This window comes from Caloenas nicobarica, chromosome 10 (assembly GCF_036013445.1).
Source record: "Caloenas nicobarica isolate bCalNic1 chromosome 10, bCalNic1.hap1, whole genome shotgun sequence".
In the NCBI taxonomy this organism is placed as follows: domain Eukaryota; kingdom Metazoa; phylum Chordata; class Aves; order Columbiformes; family Columbidae; genus Caloenas; species Caloenas nicobarica.
In genome coordinates this window covers 22,463,278-22,482,691 of record NC_088254.1, presented here as the reverse complement: position 1 = coordinate 22,482,691, position 19,414 = coordinate 22,463,278, and the positions used below count along the sequence as shown (strand labels likewise).

Sequence of the window (19,414 nt, the reverse complement as noted above, 5' to 3'; positions counted from 1 at the left end):
TATTTTATATAGTTTCCAACAAAAAGCTGTGGTCTGCAGAAGTGCTCAGACTGGCCTGCGTCCATCAGGAGTGCAAGATGAGACTCGGATGGGCTTTGCTTGCGTTTTGAGTTTCGCGGCAGGTTTTGTTCCTCACCAGGGCTGATCCCTGCTGGGGGATCCTGCACAGATGTTGGCAGAGAACCTCGGTGCTCCCCAGCAGCACATCTGGATGCTGCAGTGATGAGGAAAACTCAAAGGATCATTAAATGCCCTGCAACTCAATTACTGCAGAGCTGAAGGATCTGCCCCATGGGTGGATGACCCAGGGGAGGTTTGGATTGGATCTTGGGAATAATTTCCTCCTTGAAAGGGCTGTCGGGCATTGGAACAGGCTGCCCAGGGCAGTGCTGGAGTCACCATCCCTGGAGGGGTTGGACAGACGGACATGAGGTTCTCAGGACATGGGGCAGTGCCAGGGCTGGGGGAACAGGCTTGTGCTGACTTTGCCTGACCTTTGCTGGTGCTGGTGGGGGGTGCAGGGCTGGAACCTGTCCTGTGCCATCAAGCCCGGCTGATATTTCACTGAAAGGAGGAGCAGGAGGTTCGGCTTTAACCTTGGACATCGTGTTGCATCAGGGCTGTGGGACCCATCCAGGCTCCAGCGCTCCCAGCTGCATCTTGGAGAGATGTTTGCAATTAAATCCGTGATGATGTTTCCACTCTTGAGGTCCCAGTTTCCTTCTGCTGTCCAGTGGAAACTCGAGTTAAAGCTTTGAATGGTGGGATAAGGTTCAGCTTTCCTCTGGGCTGAGTCTCCCCAGAAGTGTGACTGTAGCAGGTACCAGCACATCCTTACAGGAGGACACCCCTGTGGTCCATGAGCAGGTTTGCGGGCAGCAGTCGGAGCTTTCTCCTACAGCCCCCTACCTGGGGCTGTATTGGGGACTAGGTGGTCTCTTGGGGTCTTTTTCATCCTTGTTCGTGAACCTGAGCTTAAGGGACTGCTTCCCAAACAGCCAGCTTAAATTTAACAAACCAGAAACATCTGGCACAGGACACAGCCCTCCACCCTTCCTTCACTTGAGAATGTGGATATTTATCCAAAGAATTGCTTTTTTTGGGTGGTAAAGAATTTTGAGGAACCTGACAGCGCAACTGCTCATGGTCAAAGCCACTGGTGTGCGGCACAAACACGGCTGTCGAGTAGTTCCAGTAAATAAAGAAAATTCCTGCAATGTCCCCTGCTTGAGACCAGAGTAGGGACAGCTGGTGTTGGTGGATGATGTTGCTCTGCTTGGTGTGAAGTCTTCCATCCTCTTCTCCCTCCATGTGATGCTGGAGCACACGCGGGCAACACCATGCACTTAATTTCTAAGGGAATTCCAGCCCAGCCTGGTGTCTCCATCCCTCACCTGCTCCCAGGCACATCTGCGAGATGGTGGGATGGAGACCATGTCCTCCAGGATGGCTGATCTGATGTTTCTAGAGAACATCCCTTTTCTGTATCTCATTTCTTCCTAAATATGCCAAAAATCCCCCCTTGGAGGAGAACAGCGTGTCCACGTGTGAATGTCACTCAGGCACCTTGTTTCAAGGTGTTCATGCGCCACCACGCTCCTCAAATGATAAAGTGACATTATGGGTGCAGGTGGTGGGACCTGGGACCCCAGCTGAGCATTGTCCCCAAGGATGGACCCTCCTCACCCACCCCAGGGCAGGAGGCGCAGGACGTGGAGCCTGTCCCATCCCTCGACCTGTCTCGCAGAGGTGCTGCCCAAGGCATTTATTTATGGGGGATCCCATGAAATTCCCTCCCCTCAGGAGATAAAGCCACTGGGTGTCCAGCACCTGGTTTTACTGCTCTGCAGAGATTTCTGCCCAAAGTGAGCTCCCTGAAGGAGAGGCCCTGCAGAGACTGGTAGAAAACTTTTTTTTTTTTAAGATTTTATTTTTAAATATTTTCAGCCCAGTTGTAGCTATAGATGCTGTTATAGGTGTAATCCCAGCTGCACCCAGGGACTGCAATTCCTGTGCCATCTGGGGGCTTTCAGGCTTTTTTTCTCATGCCTTTGAGCTGCCACCATCACCAATGGGGTGGTCAAGGGCTGCCTTCCCTGGACGCCTGCAAAGGGAGGATATTTTTCCTTATTTCCCAGCAAAGACCAGCTCCGGCTCATTTTTGCCCCTTGTGACATCTGTCCTGCTGACATCAGGCAGGACACAGCTGTAGTTTTCTCCTCTGCACAAAAAAACGGATGTTCCCCGCACAGAATGAACGTATATACATAAGTACAGCATGTATTTGAAGATGCAATTATGTAGTATAAAATGTCTATTAAATATGTGTACGCAGTTAAAAAATGAGCCCACCATGACTCACTCTGGTTAAAGGATAAATGACTGAACAGACAAAACATCTATAGTATAAACCAAGAACGTACAGAGAGAGCGGAATAATAATTGTGGTGAGTCTTAGCCGACCCCAGGAGCTGGCAGGAGAAATAGAGATGCTGCGATGAAAACCCAGTTGCTGGTAAGGCAGAGGCCAGACCAGCATCCTTGAATACCGGCCCCGAGGAGTTCAATAAAATCCACTGAAATGCAGAAGAACTCAGAGAAACTAAACGGTTATCTCGTATAGGAGTGATGGTTATAACAACGTGTGGACACCCGGCTGCCAAATACCAAATGTGGAATTTGAGGACTTTGGCACCTATCCTTCAGTCTGAGTCTTTTAATGCTGCTTTTGGCTAGTGCGGATGGTTTTAGAAGGGTTTCAAAGCAGCTTTTGTGTATATTTATATATATATATATATATGCTTGTGTGTGTGTAGAGGCATATTTGAGTGTATACAAACTTATATCTAATATTCTCTAGGTATATTTTTAGTTGTAACAATTTCCCTTTTTCTAACCTTTCAGGGAGGGAGCTAGATCATTTTCATATGGGGGCTGTAACTGTAACCCCGATAGTGGAAAACCTGGGAGGAAAGAATTCAGATTATTAAACTCCAGGGGAAAAAAACCCACTTGAATATATAGTGCTCGAGAAGCTCATGGTTTGTGGGGTGGCTTTCTCTGCTCACTGTCTTCCCGAGTGGCTTTCAGACCTCTCTCTCAACGCTTTCTCTCCTTTTTTCATTAAGCTGGAGATGCAACCCAAGTGCTTTCTCCAAGTATGTGAATGGAAAAAATGACAACAGGCTACTGAAATTCATCTTAATGTGCAACGAAGCTTCGTGCGGCAGCTGCCGGTGCAGGCAGGGCAAGCGGTACCCGGTGTTACGGGGTCTGAGCATCCCTGGTACCCGGGGATGGGCATCTCGGGTGAAACCTGGGGGAATTATTTGCTCAGGTAAAGTGGCCTGGCAGAATTTTTGGTAGAAGGAAACAGAGTTGTCGTAAGGGTAGAGATAATCGTGGTGTTGACCTGGAGTGCTGAGTTGGCCTGGAGCTGCTCCTCTGTCCCAAGTCATGCTTTGGCTCATGCTGTTTTGAGGGTATCTAAGGTATGAATCATGTGAATCCAGGCAGGTTTGGTGCTGTGGATGGATTTATTTGGGCAAAATAGGTGTGTTCAAATATACAAAGAGTTTTCACAAATTCTGTGAAATGCACATGGGATGTATGTCCTTCAAATGCGGAAGCTCCCATCCCCATGTGTGCTCTCCTTGTGCTGCACATGGATGTTTGCAGCAAATAGGAATTTTAATCACCTTGAGTTTGGGGAGGAAACATTCTTAGAGGTCCAAAATCAGGGGTTTTTTTAAAAAAAAAAAAAAAGAGGAAAAGACATTCCGTCCATTTTTCATCTTCCCTTTCACAAGTGCTTGTCTTGATTGCTCCTCATCACCCCACGAGCAGGAGCTGTGTCACTCCCTAAGGAAGGACAACAGGACCCGTTCCCTTGGAGGACACACCAACCCCTGCCCTTGGCTTCCCATTGCCACCCAGCCAGCCCAGGACAGCAGCAGGAGAGGGACCCGGAGGGTGGGTTGTGGCTCCACGGGGCGGACGGCAGCGGCCGTGATGCTCCACGCGGGGACTCCTGCCCCGCGCCAGCTCGTGTCTGCGGATTGAAAGTTCCCAGCTGTCTAAAAAATGAACCTTGAGAAGAACTGGCTGTGGAAAGAAAACCCTGGAAATAAACATCCATTAGCCTTCAGGAGCTGTAAAAATAATAAATACAGCGTTCCCGAGCTGGCTGAGGCCAGGGTTTTGTTGATGCGGCTGGTGAGGTGGCACGGCTGGGGAGCGGGTGTAGGATTTGGGGTGCTGGGTGCTCTCTAGCTGCTCTCTCCCTCCTGAGCTCATGTCTCGTGCCGTCCCAGCCCCGCTTTGCAGCACAGGGGTGCCGGGAAGCCTCGGAGCAGGGTTTGGTCCCCTGGAACCCCCCCAGTGCATGGTTTCGCACTTTGCAAGCACACCAGGGCTGTCCCCCCACTTCCAGGGGTGCCTGGAGGGGGAGAACCCTGAGCCCCATCCCCGCAGCTGCTCCGGGCACAGACATGACGTTTCCAGTCTGAGCGTGGCCAAAGGGAAAAAAAAAAAAAAAAAAAAAGAGGGAGAAGAGAGGGAAAAAAATATCTGCTCGGTGGATTTAAAGCTATAATTGTGCTGATCTGGAAAAACGGTTAAAGGGTTTGCTATTTCCCTACTACTGCGAGAGGCTTTCTTGGCTGTAATTCTCCTGTGGTTTGGCCCGTGCCCGAGCGCTCGGATTATTTTGGTGAAAGGGTACATAACTGCAAAGCATTCCTCCAGCGCGGGGATCGCGTCTGCTCCCGGCTCTCCCTCCCACCGCGCCGGGGCCGCATGGTGAGGGATGCTGTCACAGCCCACCCCATCTCCCGTGTTTAGGGTTTGTCCCTTTTTTGGCACGCTATGGCCTGTTTTTCCAGAAAATCAATCGGTTCTATTGTGAACATCGCTGGGCTCTCTGGGGCTGCTCTGCAGGTTGGTCTGTCCTTGCCTGGAGCCTTCCCAGGGCACCTTGGAGGACACAGGACATCTGACATCCCTGGGATGGATCTTCCTTGCCATAAAACTGTGATTATCACACATCCCAGTGTCAGTTTGCATCAGCTGCAAGGTTAGCCCCTTTCATTTCTGTTTATGTTTATTTTTTTAGGAAGTGTTTGGTCTAATCATAAAAATACATGTGCTGTGGTGTTGCTCGCTGTAGGGCTTGCACAACTGAGGCTCGCAGGAGAACCTCCCCTTGCAGACAAACCCAGATATGCTTTCTCAGTCTGTGAGGAAGAGGAAAGAAAATGTTGGCCGCCCTGTCCAGCAAAAATAGCAAAACTGCACTTGATATTTGTATTTTCTGCAAGGGAACCAATGGGAGGCATGTGCAGAAATGGAGAATTTGGGCTACATGACAATTCTCGCAGGGAAAGAGTAGCTGCCCCGCAGCTTCTGGGCATCCCAGCATCTCTATCTCACCTTCCCCATCTTACGCGACTGAAACTTTCCTCTGCCTAACCCTGCGGGTTGATTTGGGGCTTTCCAAACCACTGTGGCAGGGGCAGCATTCCCTAACCTACCTTTGCTTCGCATGAGTGCTGGGCTTCCCTCTCTAGGATGCACCAGGATCTTTAGGAAGAGCTGGAGGAGGCTCCATTGAGCATGGGCTTCAGCAGCCAGGCCCCAGAAAATTGTGTCCTCGGAGGTTTTTTTAAAGCATTCTCAGTGCACCATGGTGTTAGCACCCAGGAGCAGCCCTAAGATCCCTCCTGCGGTGGGACCAGGGGAGGCTGGAGGTGGATGGACACCGGGTCCTGCCTGTGCTATCACTTTACACACGCTGCAAAATATCTATAGCCTTATGTATGAAAATGTCTGTGGAGGAAGGGGGGTCTTGCTCCTTCTCATCCCATGTTATTCACCCATAAAAAGGCTTTTGCAATCTCATCTTCATTATTTAGGACTGGGGGCTTGGTGCTCTGGTCTGAGCACACCGAAGGGCAGAAGGATGGAGCTGTGATATTGGAGACAACAGTGCCTGCAACGCAGAAATGCATGGGGTGGGACACCCCCCCCAGACACCGTTAACTGGTGATAACTGGTGACTGGGGGAAACGTAAGAAGCAGCTGGTGAGAACTGCAGCCCCAGATCAGCATTTGCTTTGGAAACCTCCAGAAGAAAGCCAGAGATCGCACGAGTCCTGACGGACGCGTGCATCGACCAGCAGCTCCAAACGCTGCACTGGAAACCGCAGCCGGGCCAGGAGTCCCTGACGGGCCCCGCCTGTAAACACCTCTTCATTACAATATCCCCGAGTAAAAGGGAAAAAATTACACCAGGAAAAAAAATAAGAGAGTATCATTACTGCTGACCACAATATTCTGCGAGTTCCTCGGACATGTTTTGCAACACACCCGTCATCTGCTATTTTAAGGAGAGAGCTGGTAATTTTGCTCCCTGCCGTGGCTGCGGCAGCGCAGGGCTCTGACGCTGCTTGTCCCCGTGTCCTGGTGCTGGGTCCCTCAGGGCTGTTCCTGTGACGTGGCCACTCGGCGTGGGGGGGACGTGGCCCACTGGCCCTGCCTGGCCACGGGAGGGGTTTGCAGACGCGCTGCGGGAACGGGCTGTGTAATTAGGAGCATCCATTCCCGGCCGGTCCCAGTGCGCGGACAGCTGGTTGAATTACAGCCGTGTTTGTTTCGTTTTGCAATGAGAGGGTTTGTTATAAAGCAGGGAAAACATTGATTGGCCTTAAAAAAAACCAAAAACCAAGGGTGCTTGTGTGCAACGGTGGCAGATGGACGGACTCCTGCAGGCAATCCCTGAGCAGGAGGTGACAAGGTGGGACGGGGATGGGGACAAAGCTCATGTGCAGGAGCTGGGCAGCGTCTGGACCTGGTTGCCTGCAGAGGGTACCCAAACCTCAGAGCAAGGACATGGTACATCTTGGGAGAGAAGTCCCCTAAAACTCCCCAGTATGGGGATGGAGCACTGCGGCTGCTTTGTCATTAATAGGTTGTCTGTTAATTGGGGAGCACAGGGAGACTTGGGAGTGAGCAGGAGGCTCTAACACCTCCACGGGGAATGCTTCTGCCAAGGGGTGATTTACCAGGTGGGCAAAACAGTCTGTGTGTAACATTCCCCTGCAACCATCGCTAAATAACAAGCCCGAATGGCTGGTTGGTAAATGAGTCAGCCCAAAGGTGGGGGCTGGAGCAGGGACCCCCCAAGCCGTGCAAGGGACACCAGCCCAGAAGTGGTGCTGGGGCTGGAGATGCTCGGGAAGGGACCGGGATGAGATGATGTTCCACGCAGGAGAGAAGGATGTGGATGGAACAACCACGACCAGGAGGAGCATCTTCTCCTGGGTGGCAGGGCCTGGGGACATTGTCCCTCACCAAGGGTGATGCAAACCTGATGCAGACACTGCAAACACTTCCCCGCTGTAACCATAATCTTCGTCCTCCTCCCCCATTGAGCACTCCAGACTGATGGAACATCTTGCTGTTGCCAGGTGGGAAAGCAAACGTTTGCATCACTCCTGGCTTTCTGCACTGTGCTGTGTCAAAACTGCCTGCTGAATGTACCCAACTGATATTATTTAATATGCTGTTAACCCAGAGCACGTCAGGAAGGCTTGTTGGTGTTCCCAGACCCAGCATGTCTTCTCACTTCTCCCCCAGATGTTCCAAGTTCCCTCCCTGGTTGTCCCTGGCCTGTGGGGCTACTCTGTAGAGACCCAAAAAATCAGTTTGTCATCTTCTGATGTCCTGGCTGCACATCCCTGGGCTTTGGGCAGTGCTAAGGCTTGGATCTGGGTTTAATAATACAATCATCATCAACTCAAACTCCCTCCGTGAGACCATGTTGGAGCTCGCTGGACACCTGGTCACAGCTGTTTGTCCCAGTCGTGTTTTTGTGGTGGCCCTTGGTCACCGGCACGTGGGCTTTCTCTGCTCGTGGTGAGCAGAACTGGCCAGGACAGCATCTGCCCATTGCTGCCCGTGCAATGTGGTGGGGTCAGCACCACCAGCAGAGCCATCCTGCATTGCCTGTGCTCTTCGGCAGAGCAACTTTGCATTTAAAGATCAAAAAATAACCAGAAAACGATAAAATTATTTGCTAGAGGCTGCACAGAAAGCTGCTGTCAGACCAAGGGCTCGTTTTCAGGTCCCACATCCTCCTGTGCCTCCACGTCTTTGACTCCTCCACCTCTTCTGCTTCTCCTTGGGCTCCCACTAAGCATTTTTTTCCACCGTTGCCAATGTGGAGAAAAACATTTCAAAGCCCATTCCTCTGTCACATTCCCTCCAAAGAGCCCCGATCCTGTTTAAACTTTTCCACAGCTGAACTCCCCCTTTCTTGAACCTCCTTAATCACTTCTTCATCCAGTTCCATCTTGAATAAATTAACTGCAAGTGAATTTGCCTTGCAGGAGATTAAGTGTCCCATTGATTGAAAAATTCTGTGAAAAAACATAGTTTCTTCTCCATTCCTCCCAAATCCCCACATTCCCGGATCACCAGCTAGACATACCTTCCTTTTCTGATTTCTTTCCATTTAATCAAAATATCTCAGGGCTCAAAATGAGCTTTGCAACCTCTCTGCGGTGCACCCGGAGTGGCTGTTGCCAGGGGGGGTTATTCCCTTAAAAAACCAGGAATTTGCTGGATGCAAAAAGGCTGAGGGGTCTCGGGGGGACCCTTAGATTGGGATGTGGGATCATCATGTGTATGGGGCAAGGGGCTGAGCTACCTCCAGGTAAAGATAATACAGCCCTGGCAGGAGACAGTGCAGGTAAAAAGCCAACAGCACTTTAGTGGCAATAAGCAGAAATTAAAAATGTATGCAATAGAGAATAATCATAGAATCATTTAGGTTGCAAAAGACCTTTAGGGTCATAAATGAAGATAAACAGAGACTAAAGAAATGAAGCAGAACCAGAGCCAGGAGGTGGTTTGGTGGCAGTGGGACACTCCTGGGGAGGGGACGCTGGGGACATCCCGTTGTCTCAGTGTGGAAACCTGGAAGGACATCCGAACTGCCACAAATTTTTAAGCACTGAACTCTGTGACGAATTTCCCAGGGGAATATTGGCTTCTCCATTGCTCGATGCCTTCAAATCAGGGAGGGACATTTTCCCCGGAGATGTGCTCCAGCCAAACATAGTTTACTGGATTCAGGACTGAGATAACTGGCAGGAATTAATGTCTGTGACACAGGGAAGTTCACCAGATAATGTTTTGACTAAGGAAAAAAAAAAACCACCTACCAACAATTCAGTCAGTACTGAGCAGCTGTGACTCAAAGTGCTTTATACACTGAGGCGTGGCAGCATTTCAGGTTTTGTGTTGCCCTGTTGTGCTAGAAGCGCTGTGCACGCTGCTCGTGTGCACGTGCAACAAAACCATTTAAAATAGTGGGGGGGGAAAAAAAGGCAAATGGAGCTTGACTCATCATTTTGAAGCTTGCTGTGAGACTTGCCCAGCCTGTGGTGCTGGACACAGCCGTCCCATCCCGGGGACACAGGGAAGCAGGACCAGCCTGCGGCTTTGCTGGCAAAGCAGAAATTGAGTTTCCACCCCTCACTGCACAGGCAGAGCGGAGGCTCCTTGGGTATTTCTACCAACAGCTTGGTTTTCCTTTTTTTTTCTTCTTTTCTTTTTTTCCAGGATGAAAGTTAAAAATATGTCCTCAGACATGTTGCTCTGAGCAGTCTGTGCTTTTCACATTTAATCTCCCTTTTTTATTTTTTTTTTTCCTTTAGTTTTCCCCATAAGGAGCACATGAAAAGGAAGGCGAGGGCGGGCTTGTTTGGTTCTTATTTTCTTTTAAAGCTTCATTTATTAGCCAAGCCGTGACGCAAGGGCCTGCTGCTTCGCTCTTTGCAGAGGACTTTGCTCATTTAGCATCTGGCCGCGGCTGGGGGAATTTTGCAAACATCCAGGGAGTGCAAGGGCGGAGATTTGGGGTGACCCAAGGGTCCGTGGGGATGAGGAGAGCTGGGATGGAGCAGGGGATGGTCCCTGCTGGGGCAGGATGCTCCAATTGGATTTAGGTGATTTGAGATGGGATTTTTTTTTTTTCTTTTTTTAGGAAAAAAAAATAGAATTAGAGTACAGGTTTACAAACCACAAAATAAAGGAAAAGCTTTGCAAGCAGCCTGTGAACTGGTGAGTCGAGAAGTGTCCCTGATAGCTGACTTCGGGTAACACTCACAGCATCCCCGCAACCCACACCTTTCAAACAGCTGGAAAAGCCTTTTTCCCGAGCTGCCAAGTTTCCATGAGTGTCTGACAGCTTCAGCTAATGAATCATTTAAATTTAACTGAAAAGGGAAAACAATGCCATTGTCTATGGGAGACAAAAATCCTGGTTTCATGAGCTCCACAACCCCTTTGCATTCATGGCAGCGGCTGTAAATATTTGGGTTTTCTTGGAGCTTCCAGCCCTGAGGTGGAGCTGGGGAACTGGGGGAACGGGTGGTTTGTTGTCGTCTGGCATTTGAAAGAGATGCTTCCACCTAATAACTGCTGGCGTGCGGGGAATATTTATTAATGGGTAGTGTGACAACAGTGATATGTGAATATTAATTAATGGGAAAGTCTCAGCTGAGATTTTCCTGCACTTGGCGGGTAATCAAGGTGGGGAGGGCATCAAGGTGGAGCTGCTCTGAGAAGTTCGTATTCAATCCTGTCTACCTTAAATTCTTCTGTTGGAATGAAGAATTTAAAAATGAGAACATCATCTTCTGAGGTGTCTCAGCCCTTATTTCCTTTTATCTTCAAGGTCTTTTTCTCTCCCCCTGCCCACACCCTTTCATACATTTTACATCTTCCACCTTCCTCCCCTCTCTGACCATGAGCAAACTGGCACCAATACTGTGGCAGAGAGACACGAGCAAACAGCTTGTACAGGTCATGGAGAAGGTACCAGATTTCCCTGAGCTCCTGGATGCTGTCGGGGACAGTTCCAGGTGGCTATTATTTTCCCCTAATTAATCTCCGCAATGAAGCTGTAAGACAGGAAGTATTTCCATCGGAATCCTTAAACACTGCTCGGATTTTGGAGGTTTTAATTTGGTGAGCAATTCTGTTTTATAGTGGTGGAATAAAAGAATGAGTGTTTAGTGTCTTTGTAGAAGCAGCATTTTTTTAAAAATGAACATTTCTGGTCTAACAGGGAACATCTGGGCTGGGGACGGCTGCCTTGCCAGCTGCTGGGTAGAGCGATGCAGAACAAAAGATGTCCTGTTTATCTGGTGATCCGGCCTCGGACGGTTGCATCCACCGATAGGATTTTGAAAGCAAAAAAAAAGGGCAATGGAGCAGATTTATTTTGGGGCTAACACATTGGGAGCAGAAGGTGCCAGTAACCCGTGGTTCGGAGTATTTTTGAACTAGCTTGGAAGGAACGGTCACATTCCTCAGGTCCTGCTCTCTTCCTCCTTTGGTTTGCTGTTTTGTACTATTCCGGTCAAGTCCAGAAGAAATAGGGAGAAAAATGCTTGCAATGTCCCAGATACACCCCGACTAGTGGCCTGCACCCTTGGCAGGTACACGTGTTTTTATCAGCTCCTCTTATTTTAAAGAACAGATAGATGCCCAACACCCTCACCCGCTGCTGAGCTGGGAGATCCTGACGTACGGCTCTGGGCTGCTCATCAGTGAACAACCTCAGGCTGGAGCAAAACTCCTGGAAATTCACTTTTTCAGCTTTTTAGTGGGGAAAATTCCCCGCGGATCCCAGTGTGATTTGCTATCACTGCTGAACCTGCTCATTTCTGTTGCTTTGGGTATTACTAGGCAGGAATTCTTTGTACATGTCTGTATTCTGAAGACACCAGTGGCATGGAAGGGTTCCTACGTGAAGCAGCAGTGAGAAGGGACACCTCTGTCCCCTCCTTCCTTCTAGGATGAAATGGCCTCAAGTTGCGCCAGGGGAGGCTGAGGTTGGATCTTGGAACAATTTCTTCCCCAAAGGGCTGTGGGGCATTGGAACAGGCTGCCCAGGGCAGTGCTGGAGTCACCATCCCTGGAGGGGTTGGACAGACGGACATGAGGTTCTCAGGACATGGGGCAGTGCCTGGGGTGGGTTAATGGTTGGATGTGATGATCTTGAGGATCTCTTCCAACCAAAATGATTTTATGGTTCTATTCCCGGGGCCAGGCGTGCCCACCACGGGACCTCAGATGGGTGCTGAGGGTTTTGGTGATGGTACCAGCCACAAGCCGAGGTGGCGATGGGGGGTCCCTCGCTCCTCCTTGCACCGTCGAATAGTTTTTTAGACCTCGCTCACCACCAGGTATTCGCTCTCCCCAGTTCCATCTGATGGCCATTACTTCCAAGCAGCAGTGAGTCATTATCCCCGGCTCATTGCTGCCTGCTCTCGTGGGAAGAAGTCAAAATAGTGATTTTTCCTGCTTGCACTGGGTCAGGTCAGGCCTCCTGACACTTCCTGACCTATGCACTGGGGTTTGGGGCTTGAGAATCATTTTATATCCCTTCAGCGGTGGCCGTGGCTTTGCTCCCATGTTTCCCATCCCTCTTTCCCGCAGGCTGGTGGTGGGAGCTCCCTATGAAACCAATGGCCAACAGAAGACCGGAGATGTCTACAAGTGCCCGGTGACCAGTGACGCCCACAGCAACTGCACCAAACTCAACCTAGGTACCGGGGGAGCTGGGGGGTTTTAACACAGTGCTTTTTATCACTGCTTTGGTCTGTAAAGATGCACCCTGTTGCATTGCCCAGATCGTCCCCAAAAGCATGAGGACTGTGTGGTTTGGGAGGATTTTTAGATAAGGAACTATTTCGGGCGATCGCATCGCTCCTGGTGCTGAGCTTTAAGAATATCAGGGTAAAATCAAGAAAATTGGGATAAAGTTAAAAAGTTATTTGTTTAACATAGCTTAAACTGTTTTGTTTATTAAACGATCAGGATAAAATTATCAGTGGATAATGATCCCACTAGCAAATACCTGCCTGCACATGGTGGTGTCTGATCCCTCTCTGGGGATGCTCGGGTGATGTCCCACCGCAGCGGGTTCCCTGGGCACATGCAAGTTTTGCTCCCAACATCCAGCCTGTCCCTGCAGCTTCAGTATTTGGGGAATTGTCACCCAGCCCCATCACTGCAGAAGGAGAGACCCCGAGAGTGCTCTGGTCCTCCAGACATCCCAATCCCATCTCCCTGATGGAGATACCAAGATCTTCCTCAGGGTTTCTCAGGCTGGTCCAGCACCAGCTGTGCCGACAGCACAATATTGCGATATGGGGACCCGCCCCACCTGGGCTGGGCAGCGCAGGGCGCGAGGGACAAGTCCCCTTTGCTGCCCAAATGTCACACCTGACGGGCATGTCCCCATCTCAGCAGGGAACGTGGGAGCTGGGGACTTTCTCATGGTCCTGAGGAGCATCGCTGGGATTTGGGGGCAAAGTCTGGGATCTTTTTAACATTGGAGCAGCTGGAGCAGCTGTTCTCACTTTATTTTTCATCATTATGAATCTGACCTATCGTGGGTTTCTACCAGAGCTGATAAGAGAGGAGGAACTTTGGATCATCTGCAATATTTGATTGATTGGCTCAAAATATTTTATTTTTTTTAAACTTTTTCTTTTTTCCTCCTTCTTTTTTTTTTTCTTTTTGTCATTTGCTATGAGAACATCGAGGTTCTTCAAGGAAATAAATCTCCTGTGCGTGTAAATTTGAATCTTGCTAAAAAGCAATCTTTTTTTCCGTTGGAAATGAGTTTCAAATGAACAGATCGCTTCCATGAGCACATCCTATTCTATTTTTTTTTCCCAATTAACTTGTCTAGTTAAGCAAAATCCACTGAGGCCATTTGAGTAAAACCAGACACGGCGCTGCCCTGGGGGGCTGCTAAGCTGACAGTGAGCACGCAGCAGAGATGAGGCTGGACAAGATGAAATGTTTTCCACTGAGGGTGGTGAGAGCCTGGCCCAGGTTCCCAGAGAGGTGGTGGATGAACCACCCCTGGAGACACCCCAGGCCAGGCTGGACGGGGCTCTGAGCAACCTGAGCTGGTGCAGATGTCCCTGCTCATGGCAGGGGGGCACTGGGGGGGCTGGGGAGGACCCTTCAACCCAAAATATTCTAGGATTGTATGATAAGAAACTTCCAAAGGCCACAGGCAATGAGCCTAACCCCCCGAATTTTGCCATTAGTTGCCCAATTTCTTCCTTCTCAGTTTGTTTCTCAGGCAAAATGGTGAAGGGGGAGCCCTTGGCTGCGGGGAGCTGCATCGCGCAGAGCCCCCGACGCGGAGGAGCAGCCGGGTCGGGCAGCGGTTGTGTCACAGCTCAGTGATACTGGTGGTAACACAAGGACAGGGCTGCCCTGGGGGCTGTTCCCTGTTTCTGGGCTGTGACATGGGAAACAAAAGCAACGAACAAAGATAAATCAGCCACTAAATGCCTGCTGGACCAGCAATAAAAGATGAGATGCTGTACAGCTCAGAGGGGCTTCTTCCTAAAGACTGACTATGTGAGAGATGCTCTGCCTCACAGCTTCACTCCCTAGAAGAATTTTTTCTTTCTTTGTTGTGGCATCTAAGAAAAAAAAAACCACAATTCTTATCTTGACAACTGCTTTCAAAAAAAAAAAAAAACAACCCAAAAGCACAAAGTCTGCAGTGTAAGCAGGCAGGGACAGCTCTCCTCCGGCGTTCAGCGGCATTTCCTCTTGCTCCAGAGATGCTGGGCAGCACCGCGGGGACGTGGGCTGGGTGCCCAGCATCCCTGCCCGGCAGCTGTCCCTAACTGCATCCTCTCTCCAAAGGACGGGTAACGCTTTCCAATGTCTCGGAGCGGAAGGACAACATGCGCCTTGGCCTCAGCCTGGCTACGAACCCCAAGGACAACAGCTTCCTGGTGAGAAACGGGGGTTTCAGCTCAGCACAGCCTCCCTGTGAGGGAGGTCACTGCAAGGGGCATGTACATAAGTGTGTAAGAGTATGCAAAACCAGATGCACGTACATAAGAATGTAAAAGCATGCAAAGTCAGATGCACATACATAAGAATGTAAAAGCATGCAAAGTCAGATGCACATACATAAGAATGTAAAAGCATGCAAAGCCAGATGCACGTACGTAAATATGCAAAAGCATGCAAAGCCAGATGCACGTACGTAAATATGCAAAAGCATGCAAAGCCAGAGGCACGCACGTAAATATGCAAAAGCATGCAAAGCCAGAGGCATGTAAATGTGTAAAAGCGTGCAAAATCAGATGCATAAACGTAAACTTGTAAAAGCATGCATGACCAGATGCATGCACATAAGCATTTAAAAGCATGCAAAACTACATGCAAGTATATCATGCAAATACGCTGCTCTGTGTATTTATACATATGCTGCGTGCACTGTGGGGCTCAGAAACCTCACCTTCAATGGGGAAAAATACGCCAAAGGAGAGGACAACCTTGCAAAGCAGCAATTAAAAAGTGGCCATTTATTTGTTTTATATGCATTATATGATTTATATGCATTATATGCTTTATTTTCCACACCCCAGGCCTGCAGCCCTCTCTGGTCCCATGAGTGCGGGAGCTCCTACTACACCACGGGCATGTGCTCCCGGGTCAACTCCAACTTCAGGTTCTCCAAGACGGTGGCTCCGGCTCTGCAGAGTACGAGAAACAATCTGCCCTGCGGCTCTAACCTCGGCTTTGAAGTCAGAGGGAATTTCTGTTCTCTAATCGCTTCAGTCCCATTGAGAAAACAAAGCGATGTCAGTGTTTAAGCAGAAGGCAAGAGAGCAGAGGAAATGGTTGCAGGGAAGTGATTCAAAGGGGGTTACGTACACAGACATCTGGTAAACATTTTCCTTTTGACTGACACCCAGGGAAGACAAAAAATACCTTATTCTTCCAAAACCAGAAATAAAAGTATCCAGAATATTTTATCAGCACAGCTAGGAAGGCAAAATAGGGAAAGAATTCAGAACTTGGCCACACAAAACAAAGAACTCATTCACTCAAAGTTGAATATTTTGGCCCAAATTTGTAAATTTGGGTGCGTGATTTTATTTTAAAGTATTAAATAAGCTTCCTGGCTTTCCTGGAGGTGGTAAGAAATTGCAGAAGCCTGTCTTGCACTCTTGGGGCTCCCAGAAGCTCCTTGCCCCAGCTGGGCACAGGGTGTGATGCCCCAGCTCCATCACCCGTTTGGTGTCAATTCTCACGGCATAGAGCAGGGCACAAGAAAATGGACTTTTGGGGCGCAGAGGTAGCAAAGGAAGATCCCACCACCCAGTTCTCAGCGTCACTTCCCTCTTTATAGCCAGAAGATGCTTTTAGCCCTCGCTGCAAAGGGGTAATTGGTTTTTTTAGAGAAAAGGTGGTTAACGAGCAGTGTTATCATTTAGTGGGTGGGATGCAGAGGGTTGGGTTTGGTCCTGGTGTGAGCAGGGGATGGAGATGGTGAGACACATAAATGCCTACAGAAGGTGAAAAGAGCAACCAGTAAATATCTGTCACTGGAAAACCCAGTATCTTCTGGGTTTCTGCAAATTTTCTAAATAATATTATAAAATATAAGCAAGACAGAGAGGTGATGCTGAGCAATTTTCCGCGCTGAAAACCAGTCGGCTGCCTAAATCCTTGGCGGGTCATACTGCAGAGCTGAGTCCTGGGGTCCTCGCTGGGGTTTTTGGCTGCGTCGTCACTGAGGATTTAACGGGAAGGGGAGGAAATGCCCAGATTGTATTATATGGTGAGCAGGGGCAGGGCTGAGGAGCGACTCCGGGGTGAAGCATCACTCGGGAGCAGCGGCGGCCGGATCCTGCCTGCAGCGGGCCACGCTCTGAAATATGCAGCTATATTAGACCGGATAAAGGTCCAAATCTGAATCAGAAAAGGTATCACCGTGTGTTATTCTTAGAAAGTTATCCAATCTTTCCTCAGCAGAGAGGATGCTTGTGGCTTCTCTCCCTTATTAAAGCCTAAAGGTCTTCATGAATGATTGAAATAAGACCTTTTTTTTTTTCAAACAAATCATAAGAGCAAGTACCTGACTGTAAGAAATGAAGCTGTAAATCTCCCCTTTGCGAGCGTTGCCAAGGTCTTTTCAATAACACACTGTGTGTTTTTCACAGGATGCCAGACATATATGGACATAATCATAGTTCTGGATGGATCAAACAGCATATATCCTTGGGTTGAAGTTCAGCACTTCCTGATAAACATCTTGAAAAAATTTTATATCGGCCCCGGCCAGATACAAGTAAGCCCCTGCACAACTCGTGCGTCCCGCCCCGTGTCGTGCCGAGTCCCCTGGCCATGCCTGGGGGGCTGTTTTCAACAATTTATGCCAATATGCTCTAATTTGGCACTGTGCTTTTCGAAAATAATCTTTCCATGTCTGGATTTTAAAGCCAGGCCCGCAGAAATAATGCTCACGTGAATGTCCCTGAATGAGTTATGGAGAGAGCAGCATCCCACCTCTTGACTGGGCGTGAGGAGGATGAAATTGTGGAAATATAGAAATATTGCCCTGTGCAGAGGCAGCTTGTTGCAGCTGTGGAGGGCTCTCCATCCTCATACTATCAGTAATGGTGGGCTGATTTGGGCAGGGGTTTGTGCAAGGACATCCTCGGCAATTCGCACAAATAACCCCATGCAGTCCCATCCAGTGATGCTGTGGGTCTGCACTGGGACACGGCACATCTGCCTCACCCCAACCCATTACGGCAGGGCAGGGTGGAGAGCTGGCAGCGAAGAGAAATAAAATCCCGCATTTTCAACAGTCCCATAGAGGGAAAACTGGAGCAAATCTGGACAGAGCGACTGATTTTTACTGGTGGTGGTGATTTCGTGTGGTTGACAAAGCGTGCTCATGTCACAGGCTCTTGCTATACCTTGCTGGTGTCCTTTGTGATAATCCTTTAATCCCCAGGTTGGAGTTGTTCAGTACGGAGAAGATGTCGTCCACGAGTTCCATTTAAATGACTACAGGTCTGTAAAAGATGTGGTAGCGGCTGCCAGTCACATAGAGCAAAGAGGAGGTACAGAAACCAGGACAGCCTATGGGATAGAGTTTGCTCGGTAAAAATCATCCACCTTCCCGTTCCTCCTGATAACAAGTTTTAAATCACTGTGTGTTTTTCTTCCCTCCCTCCTCCTTCACTTTTCCTTGCTGCTTAGAAAGCAGGGGCTCCCACCAGGTTAAAAATGATGTTGCAAAAAGGCTCAGTCCTTAATTGGTGCTTTACAAACAACGCTTTGCAAAGCTGCCCCGTCCTCAGTCGCAGTTGGACCAGAAGGAGGGCGCAGAGGAAGACTGTGAAAATGCATCCTCCTCCTGAAAGCACCCAAACCTGAGCTCTCAGCCCCCAAAAGTGACCTCACGTCTGCCCCAGGCACTGTGGCTCTTTTGCAGACCCCTGTCAGGTACCTGGGAGCTCGGTACAGCCCCGGCCCACAGCTCCATCTCCATTATCCAAGTGACAGGACGAGAGGAAACGGCCTCAAGTTGCGCCAGGGGAGGTTGAGGTTGGATCTGGGGAACAATTTCCTCCCCCAAGGGCTGTGGGGCATTGGAACAGGCTGCCCAGGGCAGTGCTGGAGTCACCATCCCTGGAGGGGCTGGACAGACGGACATGAGGTTCTCAGGACATGGGGCAGTGCCAGGGCTGGGGGAACGGGTGGACTCCATGATCTTGAGGGGCTTTTCCAACCAAAATGATTCTATGATTATCTGGGACATGTCCCTGCTCCTTCAATTTTTTGCCGCAGCATGACCATTATTCCTGCTGCAGACTTAGGGCATTTTGCTGAATTAAAGGCTCCTCTCCTGCAAGAAGCCAACTCCATCAGTGGAAAAATCCCTTTTTAAAGCCCTAAAATGTTTCCCTGAGAGTGCCACACCTGATGACAGCTCCCCAGGGGCTGGCAGCCCACCAAAGACGCCTCAGTGCTTTGGGATGCGGGCAGCGGGACGCACGTCTCGGCAGCCGCGGTGGTTTCGGTGAGCATGGGGCGGTGGGAGCCGTGACCCCCCGGCGAGGCTGAGCAGCCCAGGGCATCTCTTCAATTGCAGCTCGGAAGCGTTTCAGAAAGGTGGCCGGAAAGGGGCAAAGAGAGTAATGATTGTCATCACAGATGGAGAGTCGCATGACAGCCCAGACCTGGAGAAGGTGATTGAGGACAGTGAGAAGGACAATGTCACCAGATACGCGGTAGCGGTAAGTGGGGGGACGGGAGCTTTTGGCAGCGAGTGGTGGTGGTAACGGAGCTGGTGAGGGGCTGGAGCACAAGTGTGGTGGGGGCGGCTGAGGGAGCTGGGGGTTCAGCTGGAGAACAGGAGCTGAGGGGAGACCTTCTGATCTCTGACCTGCCTGAAAGGAGCTTGGAGCCAGGGGGGGTCGGGCTCTGCTCCCCAGGAACAAGCGCCAGGACCAGAGGAAACGGCCTCGAGTTGCGCCAGGGGAGGCTGAGGTTGGAT

The 19,414-nt window shown here is 49.8% G+C and overlaps 1 protein-coding gene across 1 annotated transcript in view; it reads left to right on the top strand.

The window, feature by feature from the left end:
- Window positions 1–19,414, top strand: part of ITGA11 (integrin subunit alpha 11) — a 49,914-nt gene that overhangs the window by 7,528 nt on the left and 22,972 nt on the right. Inside the window, exons 3-8 of the mRNA XM_065641664.1 lie at window positions 12,511–12,620; window positions 14,752–14,843; window positions 15,486–15,600; window positions 17,067–17,194; window positions 17,867–18,015; window positions 19,010–19,154. Of these exons, the coding sequence (XP_065497736.1) occupies window positions 12,511–12,620; window positions 14,752–14,843; window positions 15,486–15,600; window positions 17,067–17,194; window positions 17,867–18,015; window positions 19,010–19,154 (739 nt within the window). The remainder of the gene's footprint in view (window positions 1–12,510; window positions 12,621–14,751; window positions 14,844–15,485; window positions 15,601–17,066; window positions 17,195–17,866; window positions 18,016–19,009; window positions 19,155–19,414) is intronic.